The sequence below is a fragment of the Scyliorhinus torazame genome, chromosome 15 (assembly GCF_047496885.1).
Source record: "Scyliorhinus torazame isolate Kashiwa2021f chromosome 15, sScyTor2.1, whole genome shotgun sequence".
In the NCBI taxonomy this organism is placed as follows: Eukaryota; Metazoa; Chordata; class Chondrichthyes; order Carcharhiniformes; family Scyliorhinidae; genus Scyliorhinus; species Scyliorhinus torazame.
The window spans coordinates 176,863,265-176,878,659 of record NC_092721.1 but is presented as its reverse complement, the minus strand read 5'-3'; the positions used below and the strand labels follow the sequence as shown (position 1 = coordinate 176,878,659).

The window sequence follows — 15,395 nt, the reverse complement described above, 5'->3', positions numbered from 1 at the left end:
ACTCAGGGTCATTTTAAAAATAAAGTTTGGCAATTTTTTTCATAGTGCAGGTATCACCTGTTTAAAGCATGTTTAAAAGCATAGGGTTTTCACTCCAACACAATTTGTAGATCAAGGACGTTCCCCACATAGAGCTGTCTCCATTTTTGTTTTAACAGTTACTGAGCATGCTCAGTATTTTATTTAAATGAACTGCCATTTTGATGCATCTGTCTCCCACCCTCTCGCTCACGTTTCCAGAACAGATGGGAAACTGTTCAATCTAAGCCATGTTTAATCTAAAACCATTGCGACCTAGTAAGCAAAAGACACTTGTAGAATTATAGAATCATAGAATACCTACAGTACAGAAGGAGGCCATTCGGCCCATCAAGTCTACATCGACCCTCTGAAAGAGCACCCCACCTAGGTCAACTCCCCTGCCCTATTTCCGTAATCCCATAATCCCACCTAACCTTTGACACTAAGGGACAATTTAGAATGGCCAAATCACCTAACCTGCACATCTTTGGACTGTGTGAGGAAATCGGAGCACCCGGAGGAAACCCACGCAGACACGGGGAGAACGTTCAAACTCCAACAGTCACCCAAGGTTGGAATTAAAGCTAGGGCCCTGGAACTGAGGCAGCAGAGCTAACCACTGTGCCACCATGCTGCCCCTTGTGTGCGCTACGCTTTGTGCTCCAGGTCATTGGCAACTCATTCTTTGAGGCATATTTGGAAATGGGTCTTCACTAAACAGCTAGAAAACTAAGGTCCTCTTCCAACCAGCCACAGCAAAGCATCACACCCCATTGATCGAGATCAATGGCGAGAGCCTGGAAAACGTGGACTGTGGAGACCACAAAACAGCATTATTTAATAGGAACTTCTTTATATAAATAAATAACAAAGTTTGACAATAGCAGTAAATCAGCAGAACAGTAGGAGCAGTAATAACTAAGAAAACAGGAGCACTGGTAAAAACAGGTTTTGCTTACAGGTCACCCTCTGCAATACTGCAAAACCCGCCAAAGCTCGCCATGCTCGGAACCCGAGACGCTAGTGAAATAATTACATAGGAGAAAGACTGATAAGGACACTCTGTACCAAAAATGTAACATGGACCATTTTCCATATCTCTCGATGATGGCGGGCACAGAATACAAAATTCATCATCACCTTCAATGTGCTAGCCCAGCCCAACCTTCAACTGAAGAAAAAAAGAGAGTATTTGAGGAATGCAAGACAAAGATCATTCTTTACCAGGCAGCAGCGATTCCCACATTCCCAAATGATTTGGAAATTAGATGAACTACCGGCAACTCAAAATACTGGAGAATTACCAACAGTGGTACTTTTTCAAGATTTTCCAAATCCGGTGGCACGAAAAATGGTCCCACAGCAGCATTCTCTCCAAAACCAACTTTCGTAGCATCAAGGTGCCATCACTTAAAACTAGCTCTGCTGGGTGGGACTTTTTTTTCTTCATTCACGGGATGTGGGTGTTGCTGGCTAAACAAGCATTTATTGCCCATCCCTAATTGCCATTGAGAAGATTGTAGTGGACTGCTCCGTCACCTGAGGAAGGAGCAGTGCTCCGAAAGCTAGTGATTCGAAACAAACCTACTGGACTTTAACCTAGTGTTGAAAGATTAAGGTCATTAGTTTTGAGTGATGCCATTCATATGTCTGACACCAAACTACTGAAGCAACTGCACTACTTGGAATTCAGTCACAGCAGGAGACACCCAATATAGAACATAGAAAAATACAGCACAGAACAGGCCCTTTGGCCCACGATGTTGTGCCTCAAAGCATCCCTGAAGAGGCCAATGTTTCATGGGAAAGCCTGGCTTGTGGCCAATCAAAACAGAGACGGCACATTCAGGAAGGCACTAACACATCGAGACACTTAAAGTTTAGATGTTGAGGGAACGCAAATATTCAAACAACACATCTACCTAACTCTGCAAACATCATTTGCCCCGCATTTGGCAGAGTCTGAAAATCATGCATTGGACATTTCAACTATTTCAGAATACATCACTGTAATTTAAATTTTTAATTTTCATTACAAGGTTTTAAGCAGAAATAAAACTAAATTATATATCCCAGTATCTTGATTACATTTTCCCACTGCTTTCCTCAACATTTGACTTCATACCATTTGAGCAATTGATTTTCAGTTGAACACGTGGCTAAAAAGTTGGTGGAGGAGGAAGGCTTTAGATATATGGATCACTGGGATGTCTTCTGGGGCAGGTGGGACCTGTGCAAGAAGGACGGGTTGCACCTGATCTGGAGGAGCACCAATATGCTGGGTGGGAGCAAGTGCTGTTCGGGGATGGTTTAAACTAGTGTGGCAGGGGAGTTGGAGCCAGTATGTGTAGAGACGGGGGAAAAGAGTGAGACTGATGTAAACATAGCGCAATGTAAGAGCAGGCAGAGGGAAGCCGCAGGGCTCAGAGGGTCTGTAGGTCCTTGAGTACAGTGAAAATAGGAAGGAACTTAAACGTGGAATTGGGAGGGCTAAGAGGGCCATGAAATGTCTTTAGCAAACATGGTCAAGGAGAATCCCAAGACTTTTTGTGCATCATGATCGGCACAAGCATGGAGGGCCAAAGGGCATGTTCCTGTGTTGTACTTTACTCTGTTCTTGACTACAGCCTTGAATGCCTCCCACAACGTGGCGGCTGTGACCTCCCTCCTGTCGTTCAACTCCACGTAGCCACGAATGGCAGCCCTCACCTGCTCACACACCTCATCTGCCAGCAACCCCACTTCTAGTCTCCACTGCCCCCCCCTACCCCCCACCCATCTCCGAGCCACCCACAAATGTACCCATGCGGTGTGTGGTCAGAAACCGCAATCGGCGAATACCCCAAGTCGGCCACCCCTGCCAGCAGCGCCTTGTCCATCACAAAAAAGTCAATCCTGGAGTACACCCGTTGAGCATGGGAGAAGTATAAAAACTCCTTCACCCTCAGCCTCCCACACCTCCACGGGACCACCCCCCTCATACGCTCCATGAACCCTCTAAGCTCTCTCGCCACTTCCGACCCTCGACGACCTGGGACTCGATTGGTCCACGCTCGGATCTATGACCATATTAAAATCTCTCTCAAACGCCACCCTCTTATTAACCAACACCGCTACCCCCCTCATCTTCATATCCAGCAGCGAATGAAGCACCTGCCCCACCCATCCCTTTCTCAGCCTCATCTGATCCCCCAACCTCAGGTGCGTCTCCTGCAAAAATGCCACGTCCACCTTCAGACTCCTCAAATACGTTGACACACGCGACCGTTTAACCGGCTATTCAACCCCCTCATGCTCCACGTGACCAGCCTGGTCGGGTGGCTCCCCCCACCCTTTTCCCCTGCCGATCAGCCATATCCCTTTTTGGGCAGCCTCCCGGCCTCCATCACACACCCCTGCAGGCCCAGCCTCGGATGGCCACAGCCGGGAGACTGCCCAAAAAGGGATATGGCTGATCGGCAGGGGAAAAGGGTGGGGGGAGCCACCCGACCAGGCTGGTCTCGTGGAGCATGAGGGGGTTGAATGGCTGGTTAAACGGTCACGTATGTCAACGTATTTGAGGCGTCTGAAGGCGGACGTGGCATTTTTGCAGGAGACGCACCTGAGGTTGGGGGATCAGATGAACACTTCCCAACTGCGCCACACCCGACTCAAACAAAATTACAACCCCATCTCACCCCACTCCCCTCTACCTGCCTCCTGGGTACTCCCACTTCACTCCAGTTAACTAGCCCGTCCCCAGCTAGCATGATGGCCCCCACCCAGGGCCTCTAACTTCTCTCCTCTCCTCCAGTTCCCCTCCAACCACTCACTCACAAAGAGTAACAAAAGGCATGCTCACCATTACTGCTCCTGAAATACCCATCCCAGACATCTTAAAAAGCACACAAAACTCCTCCAAAGTCCAATGTCCTCACATCCCTCGCAGTCCGTTATCCCTCCATAAAGTCCATCGCCTCCTTTGGCATGTTGAAATAATGCTCCTGTTTCCGGAAAGTCACCCACAGGCGGGCCGGGTATAATGCTCCAAACCTGACCCCCTTCTCAAAGAGGGCCGCCTTCATCCAGTTGAACCCGGCCCTCCTCTTCGCCAACTCCGCACCCAGGTCTTGGTAGACCCACAGCTCACTTCCTTCCCAAATACTTCCTGGTCTGCCTCACCCATCAGAGGATCTTTTCCTTATCCAAAAAGCGATGCAGCCGCACCACTATTACCCTCGGCAGCTTGCCCACCTGCAGGCTCCTCCTCAGCACCCTGTGTGCACTGATAACCTCGAAAGGCCGATCAAAGGCCTCCTTCTCCCCCATCAACTTCTCCAGCATTCTCACCACATACACAGCAGCCCCGCACCTTCAATGTCTTCAGGCATCCCAACAATCCTCACATTTTGCCTCCTGTAGCAGTTTTCCAGGTCCTCCACCTTCTCCCTCAGCATCTTCTGGCGTTCCCGCATCACTCCAAAGTCCACTGCCAATGAGGCCAACTGTTCCTCATGCTCCCTCACCGCCTTTTCCACTTTCTGGATCCCCCGGACCTGGGACTCTAGCCTCTACTTCACTCGCTCAATCCCAGATCTCAGCTCTACCACCTTGGCCAGGTCTTCCAGGGCCTCTTTCCTCTGCTGCTGGAACTTGTTGCTTAAGAACTCCACCAGCTGCTCCGTTCACCACTGGGTAGGCAGCACGCCCTCCCCTTTCCCTCTGCCATATGGAGCACACAAAAACTCTTGTGCTCAAACTGCTCTTCCTTTCTTGTGATGCTCCTTGTGTGCTGATCCAGCCACACGAGAGGAGTATTACCTTCTCTGGGCACTCCTGCACCTTTTGCCCTCAAATGCTCCACCCTTTCGGACTGGGAAAGACCAAAGAAATCCACCTTGAGTGGGAGCCACCAAACGTGCGGCCACTTACTCCCTGGCCGCCACCGGAAGTTGCTTCATTGATTTTATGTCCAGTAGTTTTAGAAGCTGAACAATTCCATGAGTATACCGTAATTAGTCAGAAAATACAGATTACTCACACAATCCGAACAGTAAATAGCTGACCCGAGAGACCAGGAAAGTCCAAGATTTAGACCCCTCGGTCTATGTTGTTAACTGACTGCAACCAGAGCGTTAGTATAGCCATTATAACTGGCATAAAACTACCTCTGGTTAGAGATGGAGGGGAAAATAAATCAAACACCATTGTATTCTGCACAATGTGACAAGGTTTGTGTGTGATATTCCTGCAATGTCATCATTGGGAGGGAAAATTATCACTTGATCCTTGAAAACACAAATACCTACTGAGCTGTAACCCAGCAGAGGGGTGTCGCAGGCTGTGGCACAATACAATCGACTGTATTTGCACCAATGATCTGTTCTCTTTTTTTTCTTTCTCTTCATAAATGACAAATGAAAATAATCTTTCAGGAAAATGGGACATAATTACCTCAAATTTCATACATTCATTGATTTTGTTTTGCTTTAAAAAAAATATATAGTTGGTATTACCAATCTTTTCATTCTGACGAACATTTTTATCCTGTGCAAGTTGTAGATCAGTGGTTTTTAATGAGAAGCGTCGCTGGGATTCAGCAAGACTATCTTCTGCCTGGTCCATTAACATTCTGCAATGATAAATATCACAATGTTGTTGTTGAAGGCAGTAGGGCAGTGCTTGTTTATTAACTTAAAAATATTTTACTAAGAAGTTGAAAACCAAACTAGATTGTACTCTTTTTAAAAAAAGTCACATCAAAATAACGTGAATTATTCCATATTGAATAATAACCCCTTACCAATCATACACTTCCCAAATATGATCCAACAGCATGATTTCTATGCTATAAATTCAATGTAAAACATACTAAAAGCAAACATGATACAGATCAGTTGCAAATGCTACTTCAATATTTTTTCAATTCAATGGAAACGAAAAAAACCTAAGGTCTTGAAATACTGCAGTCCTTGTAGAAGGTGTTCCATTGTACTGTTGGGTAAGGAGTTCCAGGATTTTGATTTTAGAATCAATCATAAGGATCACTGAATCTGCACTGACCCTTGGATAGAGCAATCTACCGAGCTCCAATCTCCCACCCTATCTCCATAACCCAGTAATCACACACTAAGGGGCAATTTAGCCTGGCCAATCCACCTAGCCTGCACGTTTGGACTGTGGGAGAAAACCTGAGCACCCAGAGGAAACCCACGCCGACACGGGGAGAAAGATCTCTGCACAGACAGTCACCCGAGGCCGGAATTGAACCCGGGTCCCTGGTGCTGTGAGACAGTAGTGCTAACCACTGTGCCACCCAACGAGAAGGAAAAATGATATATTTCCAAGTCAGGACAGTTTGTAACTTGCAGGGGAATTTGCTGGCAGTGTTATGTGTCTGCTGCTCTTGTCCTTCTACGTGGGCAGAGATTACAGATTTGGAAGGTGTAATGTATCTTGTAGATGGTCCACATGGCAGCCATGGTGGGCTGGTGGTGGAGAATGAATGTTAAAGCGGTTGATGGAATTTTAAAAAAATGCATTTATGGATGTGGGCTGCTTAGGCCAGCATTTATTGCCCATCCCTAGTTGCCCTTCAGGAGGTGGTGGTGAGTTGCCTTCTTGCACCGCTGCAGTCCTTGAGGTGCAGGTACACACACTGAACTGTTCGGGAGGGCATTCTAGGATGTTGCCTCAGCAACAGTGAAGGAATGGCGATATATTTCCAAGTCAGGGTGGTGGGTGGCTTGGAGGGGAACCTCCAGGTGGTGGGGTTCCCAGGCATCTGCTGCTCCTGTCCTTCTAGATTGTGGGTTTGGAAGGTGCTGTCTAAGGAACCTTGGTGAGTTACTGCAGTACATTCTGTTCGTCGGTGCTGGAGGGTTTGAATGTTTGTGGAAGGAGGAGCAATCAAGCGGGCTGCTTTTTCTGGATGGTGTCAAGTGTCTTGAGTGTTGTTGGAGCTGCACTCATCCAGGCAAGCGGAGAGTATTCCATTACACTCCTGACTTGTGCCTTGCAGATGGTGGACAGGCTGATTGTCATTGCCTGGCACTTGTGTGGCACGAATGTAACTTGCCACTCATCAGCCGAAGCCTGGATATTGTCCAGGGTTTGCTGCATTTGGACATGGACTGTTTCATTATGGGAGGAGTTGCAAATGGGTCTGAACATTGTGCAGTCATCTGCAAACATCCCCACTTCTGACCTTATGATGGAAGAGAAGTCTTTAATGAAGCAGCTGAAGATGGTTGGGCTTAGGATGCTTGGGATACATTCGCACCACACAAGTGCCAGGCAATCATAGCTGATGTGTTATGTACTCTGGGATAACACAGGCTGCAACTGGATGCAGCTTTAACCAAAAGATACTCCAGACCTTGAAGTTAGTTGAATCTGATTGATTGAACCAGTAGCACAGTTAGCAGTTCTCTGTGAGTTTGACTCTCTGCTAACCTAAGTGTGGTTACTCTGTCTGACTGAACCAGACTAACTCTTAGCCACGTGCTGGAGGTGTGATACTGTACATACACCCTGACTCACTCTGTAAATGTTCACCAGTGGAAAGAGGCGGAGTGTGAGTGCCTTGTGCCTTTTATAGTGAGATACCACCCCTGAGTGTCCTGCCTGCTCATTGGTCATGTCCTGTTCTCTGTGTTCATTAGCTGCCTGTCTGTATATCATTATCTGCATGTCTGCATATCATGACATTTCCCTTTTTTAAAACATGTTTTGTTGGTGCTTGGGAACATACTTACATGTTGTGGCATATATTAACATATTTACAAGCGGTGGCATATGTGAACGTATTGACATGTGAAGACAGCTGTCTAATGTGATAAAACAGAACATAGCAAACAAAACAAATGTTCATAAGTCCAGTCTCTGGGGCTTGCGTCTGATCCTTGTCGACCGCCGGAGAGGTGGTGGTGGGGACGACGGCGCCTTGTCAGGCGGGATGGAAGCTTGACTGGTGGCCTCGTAGTTCGAGGTATCAGGAGGTGGCAAAACAACAGACGGAAACGGAGAAGCGGTTGCGGGCAGGCAACTTTGCACAGTGCCCGTCTGTTTCGTCGCACAACAGAACCATCAGCCATACGTACAACATACGAGCGGAGTGCAGCCTGTTGAACAACAGCTGGAGCAGACCAGCCACCATCCGGTATCTTGATCCTGACAGTGTCTGCCGGGGATAATACGGGCAAATCGGTGGCATGAGCATCATAGCCCTGCTTTTGCTGGTTTCAGAGCTGCTGCACTTTCTGCAGCACCGGGAGGTGATCCAGGTTGGGCAAGTGTATGGCTGGAAGTGTCGTCCGCAGGTCCCTGTTCATCAGGAGTTGAGCCGGCGACATGCCAGTGGACAGTGGGGTCGCCCTGTACGCAAGCAGCGTGAGGTAGATGTCAGAAGCAGAATACGCGGCCTTGCAGATGAGCTGTTTCACAATGTGCACCCCTTTTTCAACCTTCCCATTGGACTGCGGATAGTGTGGGCTGGAAGTGACATGTTTGAAATGGTATGACTTGGCAAACATAGATCACTCATGGCTGTTGAACCATGGGCCATTGTCACTCATGACAGTGAGTGAGATACCATGCCTGGAGAACGTCTCGTTACAGGCCTTGATGATGGTCCAAGATGTGAGGTCTGAGAGCTTCACGACTTCAGGGTAATTGGAGAAATAGTCAATAATCAACAAATAGTCACGACCATTCACACGAAAGAGGTCGATACCAACCTTGGACCACGGGGAGCTCTCGGTTTCATGCTGCTGGAACGTCTCCTTGCTCTGCGCTGGCTGGAAGCGTTGACAGGTCGCACAGTTGAGGACCATGTTCGAGATGTCGTGGATAATACTGGGCCAGTAGACAGCTTGCCTGGCTCTGCACCTGCACTTCTCGACGCCTTGGTGTCCCTCATGGATTTGGCGGAGCACCAAGCTCTGGAGACTGAGTGGAATGACAATCCGGTCCAGCTTGAGGAGGATACCATCAATCACCGTCAGGTCGTCCTTTACATTGTAAAATTGAGGGCACTGCCCTTTCTGCCAGCCATTTGCGAGATGGTGCATGACACGCTGCAAGAGGGGGTCTTTGGCTGTCTCCTCGCGGATACGAGGATACCTTCTCATCAGATCCTATCTGGCTGCACCACAGCCTGGTGCGGCAACTGCTCGGCCCAGGACCGCAAGAAACTTCAGAGAGTTGTGAACACCGCCCAGTCCATCACACAAACCTGCCTCCCATCCATTGACTCCATCTACACCTCCCACTGCCTGGGGAAAGCGGGCAGCATAATCAAAGATTCCTCCCACCCGGCTTACTCACTCTTCCAACTTTTTCCAACGGGCAGGAGATACAGAAGTCTGAGAACACGTTCGAACAGACTCAAAAACATCTTCCCCACTGTCACCAGACTCCTAAATGACCCTCTTATGAACTGACCTCATTAACACTACACCCTGTATGCTTCATCCGATGCCAGTGCTTATGTAGTTACATTGTATATCTTGTATTGCCCTATTATGTATTTTCTTTTATTCCCTTTTCTTCCCATGTACTTAATGATCTGTTGAGCTGCTCGCAGAAAAATACTTTTCACTGTACCTCGGTACACGTGACAATAAATAAATCTAATCCAATCCAAGATGCTTGGAGTGTGCTAGCACACAGCTGCACCTGTGATTCAATCTGCCGGATGATTTCCAGTGGTTCACTAGGCAATGTGATGGAGCGGGACAATGCATCGGCGATAATGAGCTCCTTGCCAGGCATGTACACGAAGTCAAAGTTGTACCTTCTGAGTTTGAGGAGGATGCGCTGCAACCGAGGCGTCATGTCGTTCAGGTCCTTGTGGATAATGTGGACCAGAGGCCTATGATCTGTCTCGACAGTGAATGTCGGCAGGCCGTAGACATAGTCATTAAACTTGAGAATGCCAGTGAGAAGACCCAGGCATTCCTTCTCTATTTGCGCATACCTTGTTTTGGTGGGCGTCATGGCCCTCGATGCGTAGGCTACCGGTGCCCAGGATGAAGTGTCATTGCGTTGAAGCAGCACCGCACCGATGCCATCCTGGCTCGCATCTGTCGAGATCATCGTCTCCCTGTCTGGGTCGAAAAATGCCAAGACGGGTGCAGTGGTGAGCTTGGCTTTCAGCTCCAACCACTCTGCCTGATGTGCTGTCTTCCACTCAAAGGCAGTGGACTTTTTCACCAGGTTTCGTAGGGCCGTGGTGTGTGAGGCCAGGTTTGGGATGAACTTGCCCAGAAAATTGACCATGCCCAGGAAGCGCAACACCGCCTTCTTGTCTTCAGGGACCTTCATGGCTTTGATGGCCTTGACCTTGTCTGTGTCCAGCCGCACGCCCTGCTGAGAGATGTCACCTAGGAACTTGAGTGTCGACATGCCAAAGCAACATTTGGACCTGTTCAGCTTCAGGCCATTGGTATGAGCATGGCGGAATACCTGCTGGAGACGGGAAACATGCTCTTCAGGGGTCGTGGACCATATGATGATATTGTCCATGTACACACGAACCCGTTCAATGCCCTCCATCATCTGCTCCATGATACGATGGAAGATCTCCGATGCCGAGACAATGCCAAACGGCATGCGATTATAGCAGTATCTGCCAAACGGTGTGTTGAAGGTGCAGAGCCTTCTGCTGGACTCATCCAGCTGGATTTGCCAAAATCCATGTGACACATTTAACTTGGTGAAAAAACGTGCGTGTGCCATCTCACAGGTGAGTTCCTCCCGCTTCAGGATGTCATGCATTATATTCTTATTGAGATCCTTGGGATCAATGCAGATGCGCAGGTGTCCCGAAGGCTTTCTAATGCATACCATCGAGCTGGCCCAGTCAGTCGGTTCGGTTACCTTGGAAATGATGCCCTGTTGCTGAAGATCCTTGAGCTGTGCCTTCAGGCGCTCCCTCAGCGGAGCCGGGACCCAGCGTGGTGCGTGGACCACAGGCTTGGCATCAGGTCGTAGCAGAATCTTGTATCGATATGGCAGCGTGCCCATCCCGTCGAACACATCCGGATACTGAGCAAGGATGTTGTCAATGCCGGCCTGAAGATCCACATTGGAGGATGTCGTTGTGTAAACCCGCTGCATGAGGTTCAGCTGCTTGCAGGCGTGTGCGCCAAGTAGGGATGCCCTGTCTGGCTTGACAATTTCAAAACATAACCGTACATGGGTGCTCCGGTTGGAGACGAGTAGATGGCAGGATCCCAGTGCCGTGATGGCATTTCCGTTGTAGTCCAGAAGCCTGCAGGCTGCTGGAAGGACTTTGGGGGGCTTCTTGATGCGTTTGAAATCTGCCTGTGAGAGGAGATTGGCAGAAGCACCTGTGTCCAGCTTAAACTGGATGGAGCAGTGGTTGACCTGTCGGAATTGGGAGCGCTGGCCCCTGACTGGTGGTGCAGGCCTGCACAAGGCTGCATAGTGTCCAGGCTTCCTGCAGTTTAAACATCGCCTGCCTCTTGCAGGGCAGTGTTTCTTTAAGTGGGCGTTGCCGCAGTTCGAGCACGTCATGACGTCGGTGTCCTGACACTCCGTGCGTCGTCGCACATGCGCAGTGCGGGTGTCGGCCGCTTCGTTATCCCGTTCGCATCGCGCATGCGTGGGGCCCCGGGAAAAACGCGCGAAATGTCCGCTTTCATCAATGCTGAAGCGCTGCATCCGGGAGATGGCCTGCACACTCTCTGCCTCGTGGGAGTCAAGTTTCTCATTTTCAGCGGATTTGTATTGGGCATAGCGATTTTTGACGTGCTCATGCACTGTGCATGTTTCAATCGCAGCTGGCAGGGTCATGTGCTTGATTTTCAGTAGCTGAGTGAACTCCAAAAACGATTTGATCTCTGATCATGGAGTCAGCAATATCACCAAAGTTGCAGGACAGCGCCAGCAGGCGGAGGTTAGTTAAGAAGGAATTGAAAGATTCATCTTTACTTCGTAGATGCTGTGTGAATATGTAGAGCTCGAAGATTTCATTGGTGTCCACTTCACCGTGACTGTCAAACTTGTCCAGGATGGTCTGAAATTTTGTCTTGTCCTGGCCTTCGGTGAAGTGAAAAGAGTTTAAGAGTTCGATGGCATGATCACCCACTGTTGAGAGGAGAAGCGCGATCTTCCTTGCATCAGACGCACCCACTAGGTCTGAAGCTTTGATGTACAGCAGAAACCTTTGCTTGAATGTCCGCCAGTTGGCACTGAGATTGCCGGAGGTCCTGAGCTGGTGAGGAGCCTGAATCTTCTCCATGGCGACGGGATACATTCGCTGGTCGTCACGGAACCGACTGAGGTAAACCACCTAGATTAAGCAGTCTCCTGGTAGTATGATGTGTTATGTACTCTGGGATAACACAGGCTGCAACTAGACGCAGCTTTAAACCAAAAGATACTCCAGACCTTGAAGTTAATTCAATCTGATTGATTGAACCAGGAGCACAGTTAGCTCAGTTCTCTGTGAGTTCGACTCTCTGCTAACCTAAGTGTGGTTACTCTGTCTGACTGAACCAGACTAGCTCTTAGCCACGTGCTGGAGGTGTGATACTGTACATACACCCTGACTCACTCTGTAGATGTTCATCAGTGGAAAGAGGCGGCGTGTGAGCGTTTTGTGCCTTTTATAGTGAGATACCACCCCTGAGTGTCCTCCTGCCTGCTCATTGGTCATGTCCTGTTCTCTGTGTTCATTAGCTGCCTGTCTGTGCCTGTCTGTATATCATTATCTGCATGTCTGCATATCATGACAATAGCCACTGCAAAAAAGAATGGTACGGTCAGTATATGCATTGACCCAGTATATCTGAAGAAGGCATTACTCAGACCACATCACCCCAAGAAGACAGTGGAGCAGGTGAAATGGCACAAGTGAAGGTGTGCAGGGTGCTTGATGTAAAATGTGGATTTTGGCAAATCCCATTACATATTAAGAAGTCTTACAACACCAGGTTAAAGTCCAACAGGTTTGTTTCAAACACTAGCTTTCGGAGCACTGCTCCTTCACCTGAGGAAGGAGCAGTGTTCTGAAAGCTAGTGTTTGAAACAAACCTGTTGGGACTCTAACCTGGTGTTGTGAGACTTCTTACTGTGCTCACCCCAGTCCAATGCTGGCATCTCCACATCATGGCTCCCATTACATATGGCATCTTTAAAGCTGACTACATTCATGAGCCCAATTGGCAGGTACCGTTTTCTGCGTATGCCATATGGTTGTAACGTGCAAGAACATAATGCACGTCTTCACCATGTCCTGGACAAAGTCAGGGATCTCCAATCGAAGCTCAGGCCTGCTAAATGTAAATTCAGGGTAAATCCCAGTAGACAAGCAAGCTCTACAGCGTTTTCTGGGCATGACAAACTCTCTCTCCAACTCACTTGACCACTTTGCCCACTCTTCCTTCAGGACGTTGAATGGTGTTAGCAAGGACACCACACAGCATCTATTAACAGATTCAAATGAGCATTAGCAACCCCATTGGTGCTACTCAAAAAGGCCTGTACTTTACTACTCTCAGCTGATGCCTTCCAGCATGGACTCGGAGCAGCATGTATATAAAATGGCAGACCAATAGACTTTGCTTCAACGGCTCTCACTGACACTGACTCATTATGCGCAAACTGAGAAGGAACTCCTTGCCCTAGTTTTTGCATGTCAGAAATTTCATGATTTCACATATGATCGTCCTGCAACTGTTACCATTCTGAAGAAGTCTCTCCACACTGTCTGCACTGCTGCAACTCATGTTGCTGAAGTTACAGTTCTATAATGTCAGCGTCGGTTACAAATCGCGGAAAGGAACTCTACCCGGTTGATGCCCTCTCCAGAGCTTTCCTACCCTACACAGGCTAGGCTGATTGCGAGGTGGCAGTGGACACAATGGAAATAACATGGGAGGAGGTTGGGGGGGGGGGGGGGGGTGGAGTGCTGATCCATCACTAAGCAGTAAATGGTAATTGTCATAATATACACCAGTATATCATGGTGCAGACACACACACTGATGGACACACAGCAAGACCAATCAACACACACAACACCGCAGCCAATCACCAGTTATAGCACACTCAGAGGGCATCAGAGTTCCCGCTCATTCGGGATACTGCCTCTCAGAAGGACAGATCTTCACCATGTGCTAAGTGCATAGACTGGTTCGGACAGGCATAGGTCTTTAGTTTAATCTAACATCGCGTTAACCCACAGTGAAAGTATGTTCAACAGTTTCTAACTTAATAAAATAGTGTTGTCCTATTTTAAGTGTTGGTGGCCTGTATGTGTTCCACGAATCCAGAGCACCCAACACATCATGGTACCAGGAGTTGAGGAATGTTAGAACTTCTTAGACCTACCTGCAAGTGATCTGCCTTCCACCAGCATACAGCCATCTTGCAAAATGGACAGCGTCCGCCTGCCGCCGCTCCGCTTCACCAGTAACCTAGGGGCCAACTGGAAGATATTCGAACAACGCTTCCTGCTCTACCTTGAAGCCACAGACCGGGAAGCTGCCTCAGACACCAGGAAGATCGCTCTCTTTCTATCCACGGCCGGGGAACATGCCATCCACATTTTCAATTCTCTCACCTTTGCTGATGGTGAAGATAAATCAAAATTCAAGACGGTCCTCCTTAAGTTTGACAGTCACTGCGACATTGAGGTGAATGAAAGTTTCGAGCGCTATGTATTCCAACAGCGTTTGCAGGGTAAGGATTAACCTTTCCAGTCCTTTCTCACCCACCTCCGCATCCTTGCGCAGTCCTGTAATTACCAGCCCACCTCCGACTCCATGATACATGACCAGATCGTTTTCGGTGTTCAGTCGGACCCTCTACGCCAGCAGTTCCTCAAGGTAAAGCAGCTCACCCTAATGATTGCCATCGAGACCTGCGTGCTACATGAAAACACCACTAGTCGGTGTTCCCACATCCAAGTGGCTGAAACGGCACGGCAAGGTCCCCACGAGGCAGAATGGGTCCAAGCAATCGAGCAACGCCAGGGCCTCAGCCTGGATGAGGGTGGCCATTTTGCGCGCTTTTCGCGGATTCCCGCGCTTGTGCGCACCGAACGAGGGGACGGCGACGTCAACGAACGTACTGCGCAGGCGCGCACCACGTACGACCGCACCGCGCATACGCGGTGGCACAGCGAACATACTGATGCTACAACGTGCGGCAACTGTGGCTCCGCCCACTTAAAGCGGCAATGTCCTGCCAAATCCCGACGATGCCTGAGATGTGGCAAACTTGGCCACTATGCTGCATTATGCAGATCAGCTCAGCCTGCAAACTCTCATCGCTCCAGCCAGCCTTGCAGGAATGTCCGGGCCATTCAACGCACGGTCACCGAGCCAGATTCGGACCTGCTACCCGATATTGACACCGAGGACC

General features: G+C 48.9%; 1 protein-coding gene across 8 annotated transcripts in view; it reads right to left on the bottom strand.

The window, feature by feature from the left end:
* Positions 1-15,395, bottom strand: part of tsga10 (testis specific, 10) — a 261,516-nt gene that overhangs the window by 121,832 nt on the left and 124,289 nt on the right. For all 8 annotated transcript variants that reach the window (XM_072477177.1, XM_072477170.1, XM_072477174.1 and 5 more), the window contains one exon: positions 5,517-5,632. In XM_072477177.1, the coding sequence (XP_072333278.1) occupies positions 5,517-5,632 (116 nt within the window). The remainder of the gene's footprint in view (positions 1-5,516; positions 5,633-15,395) is intronic.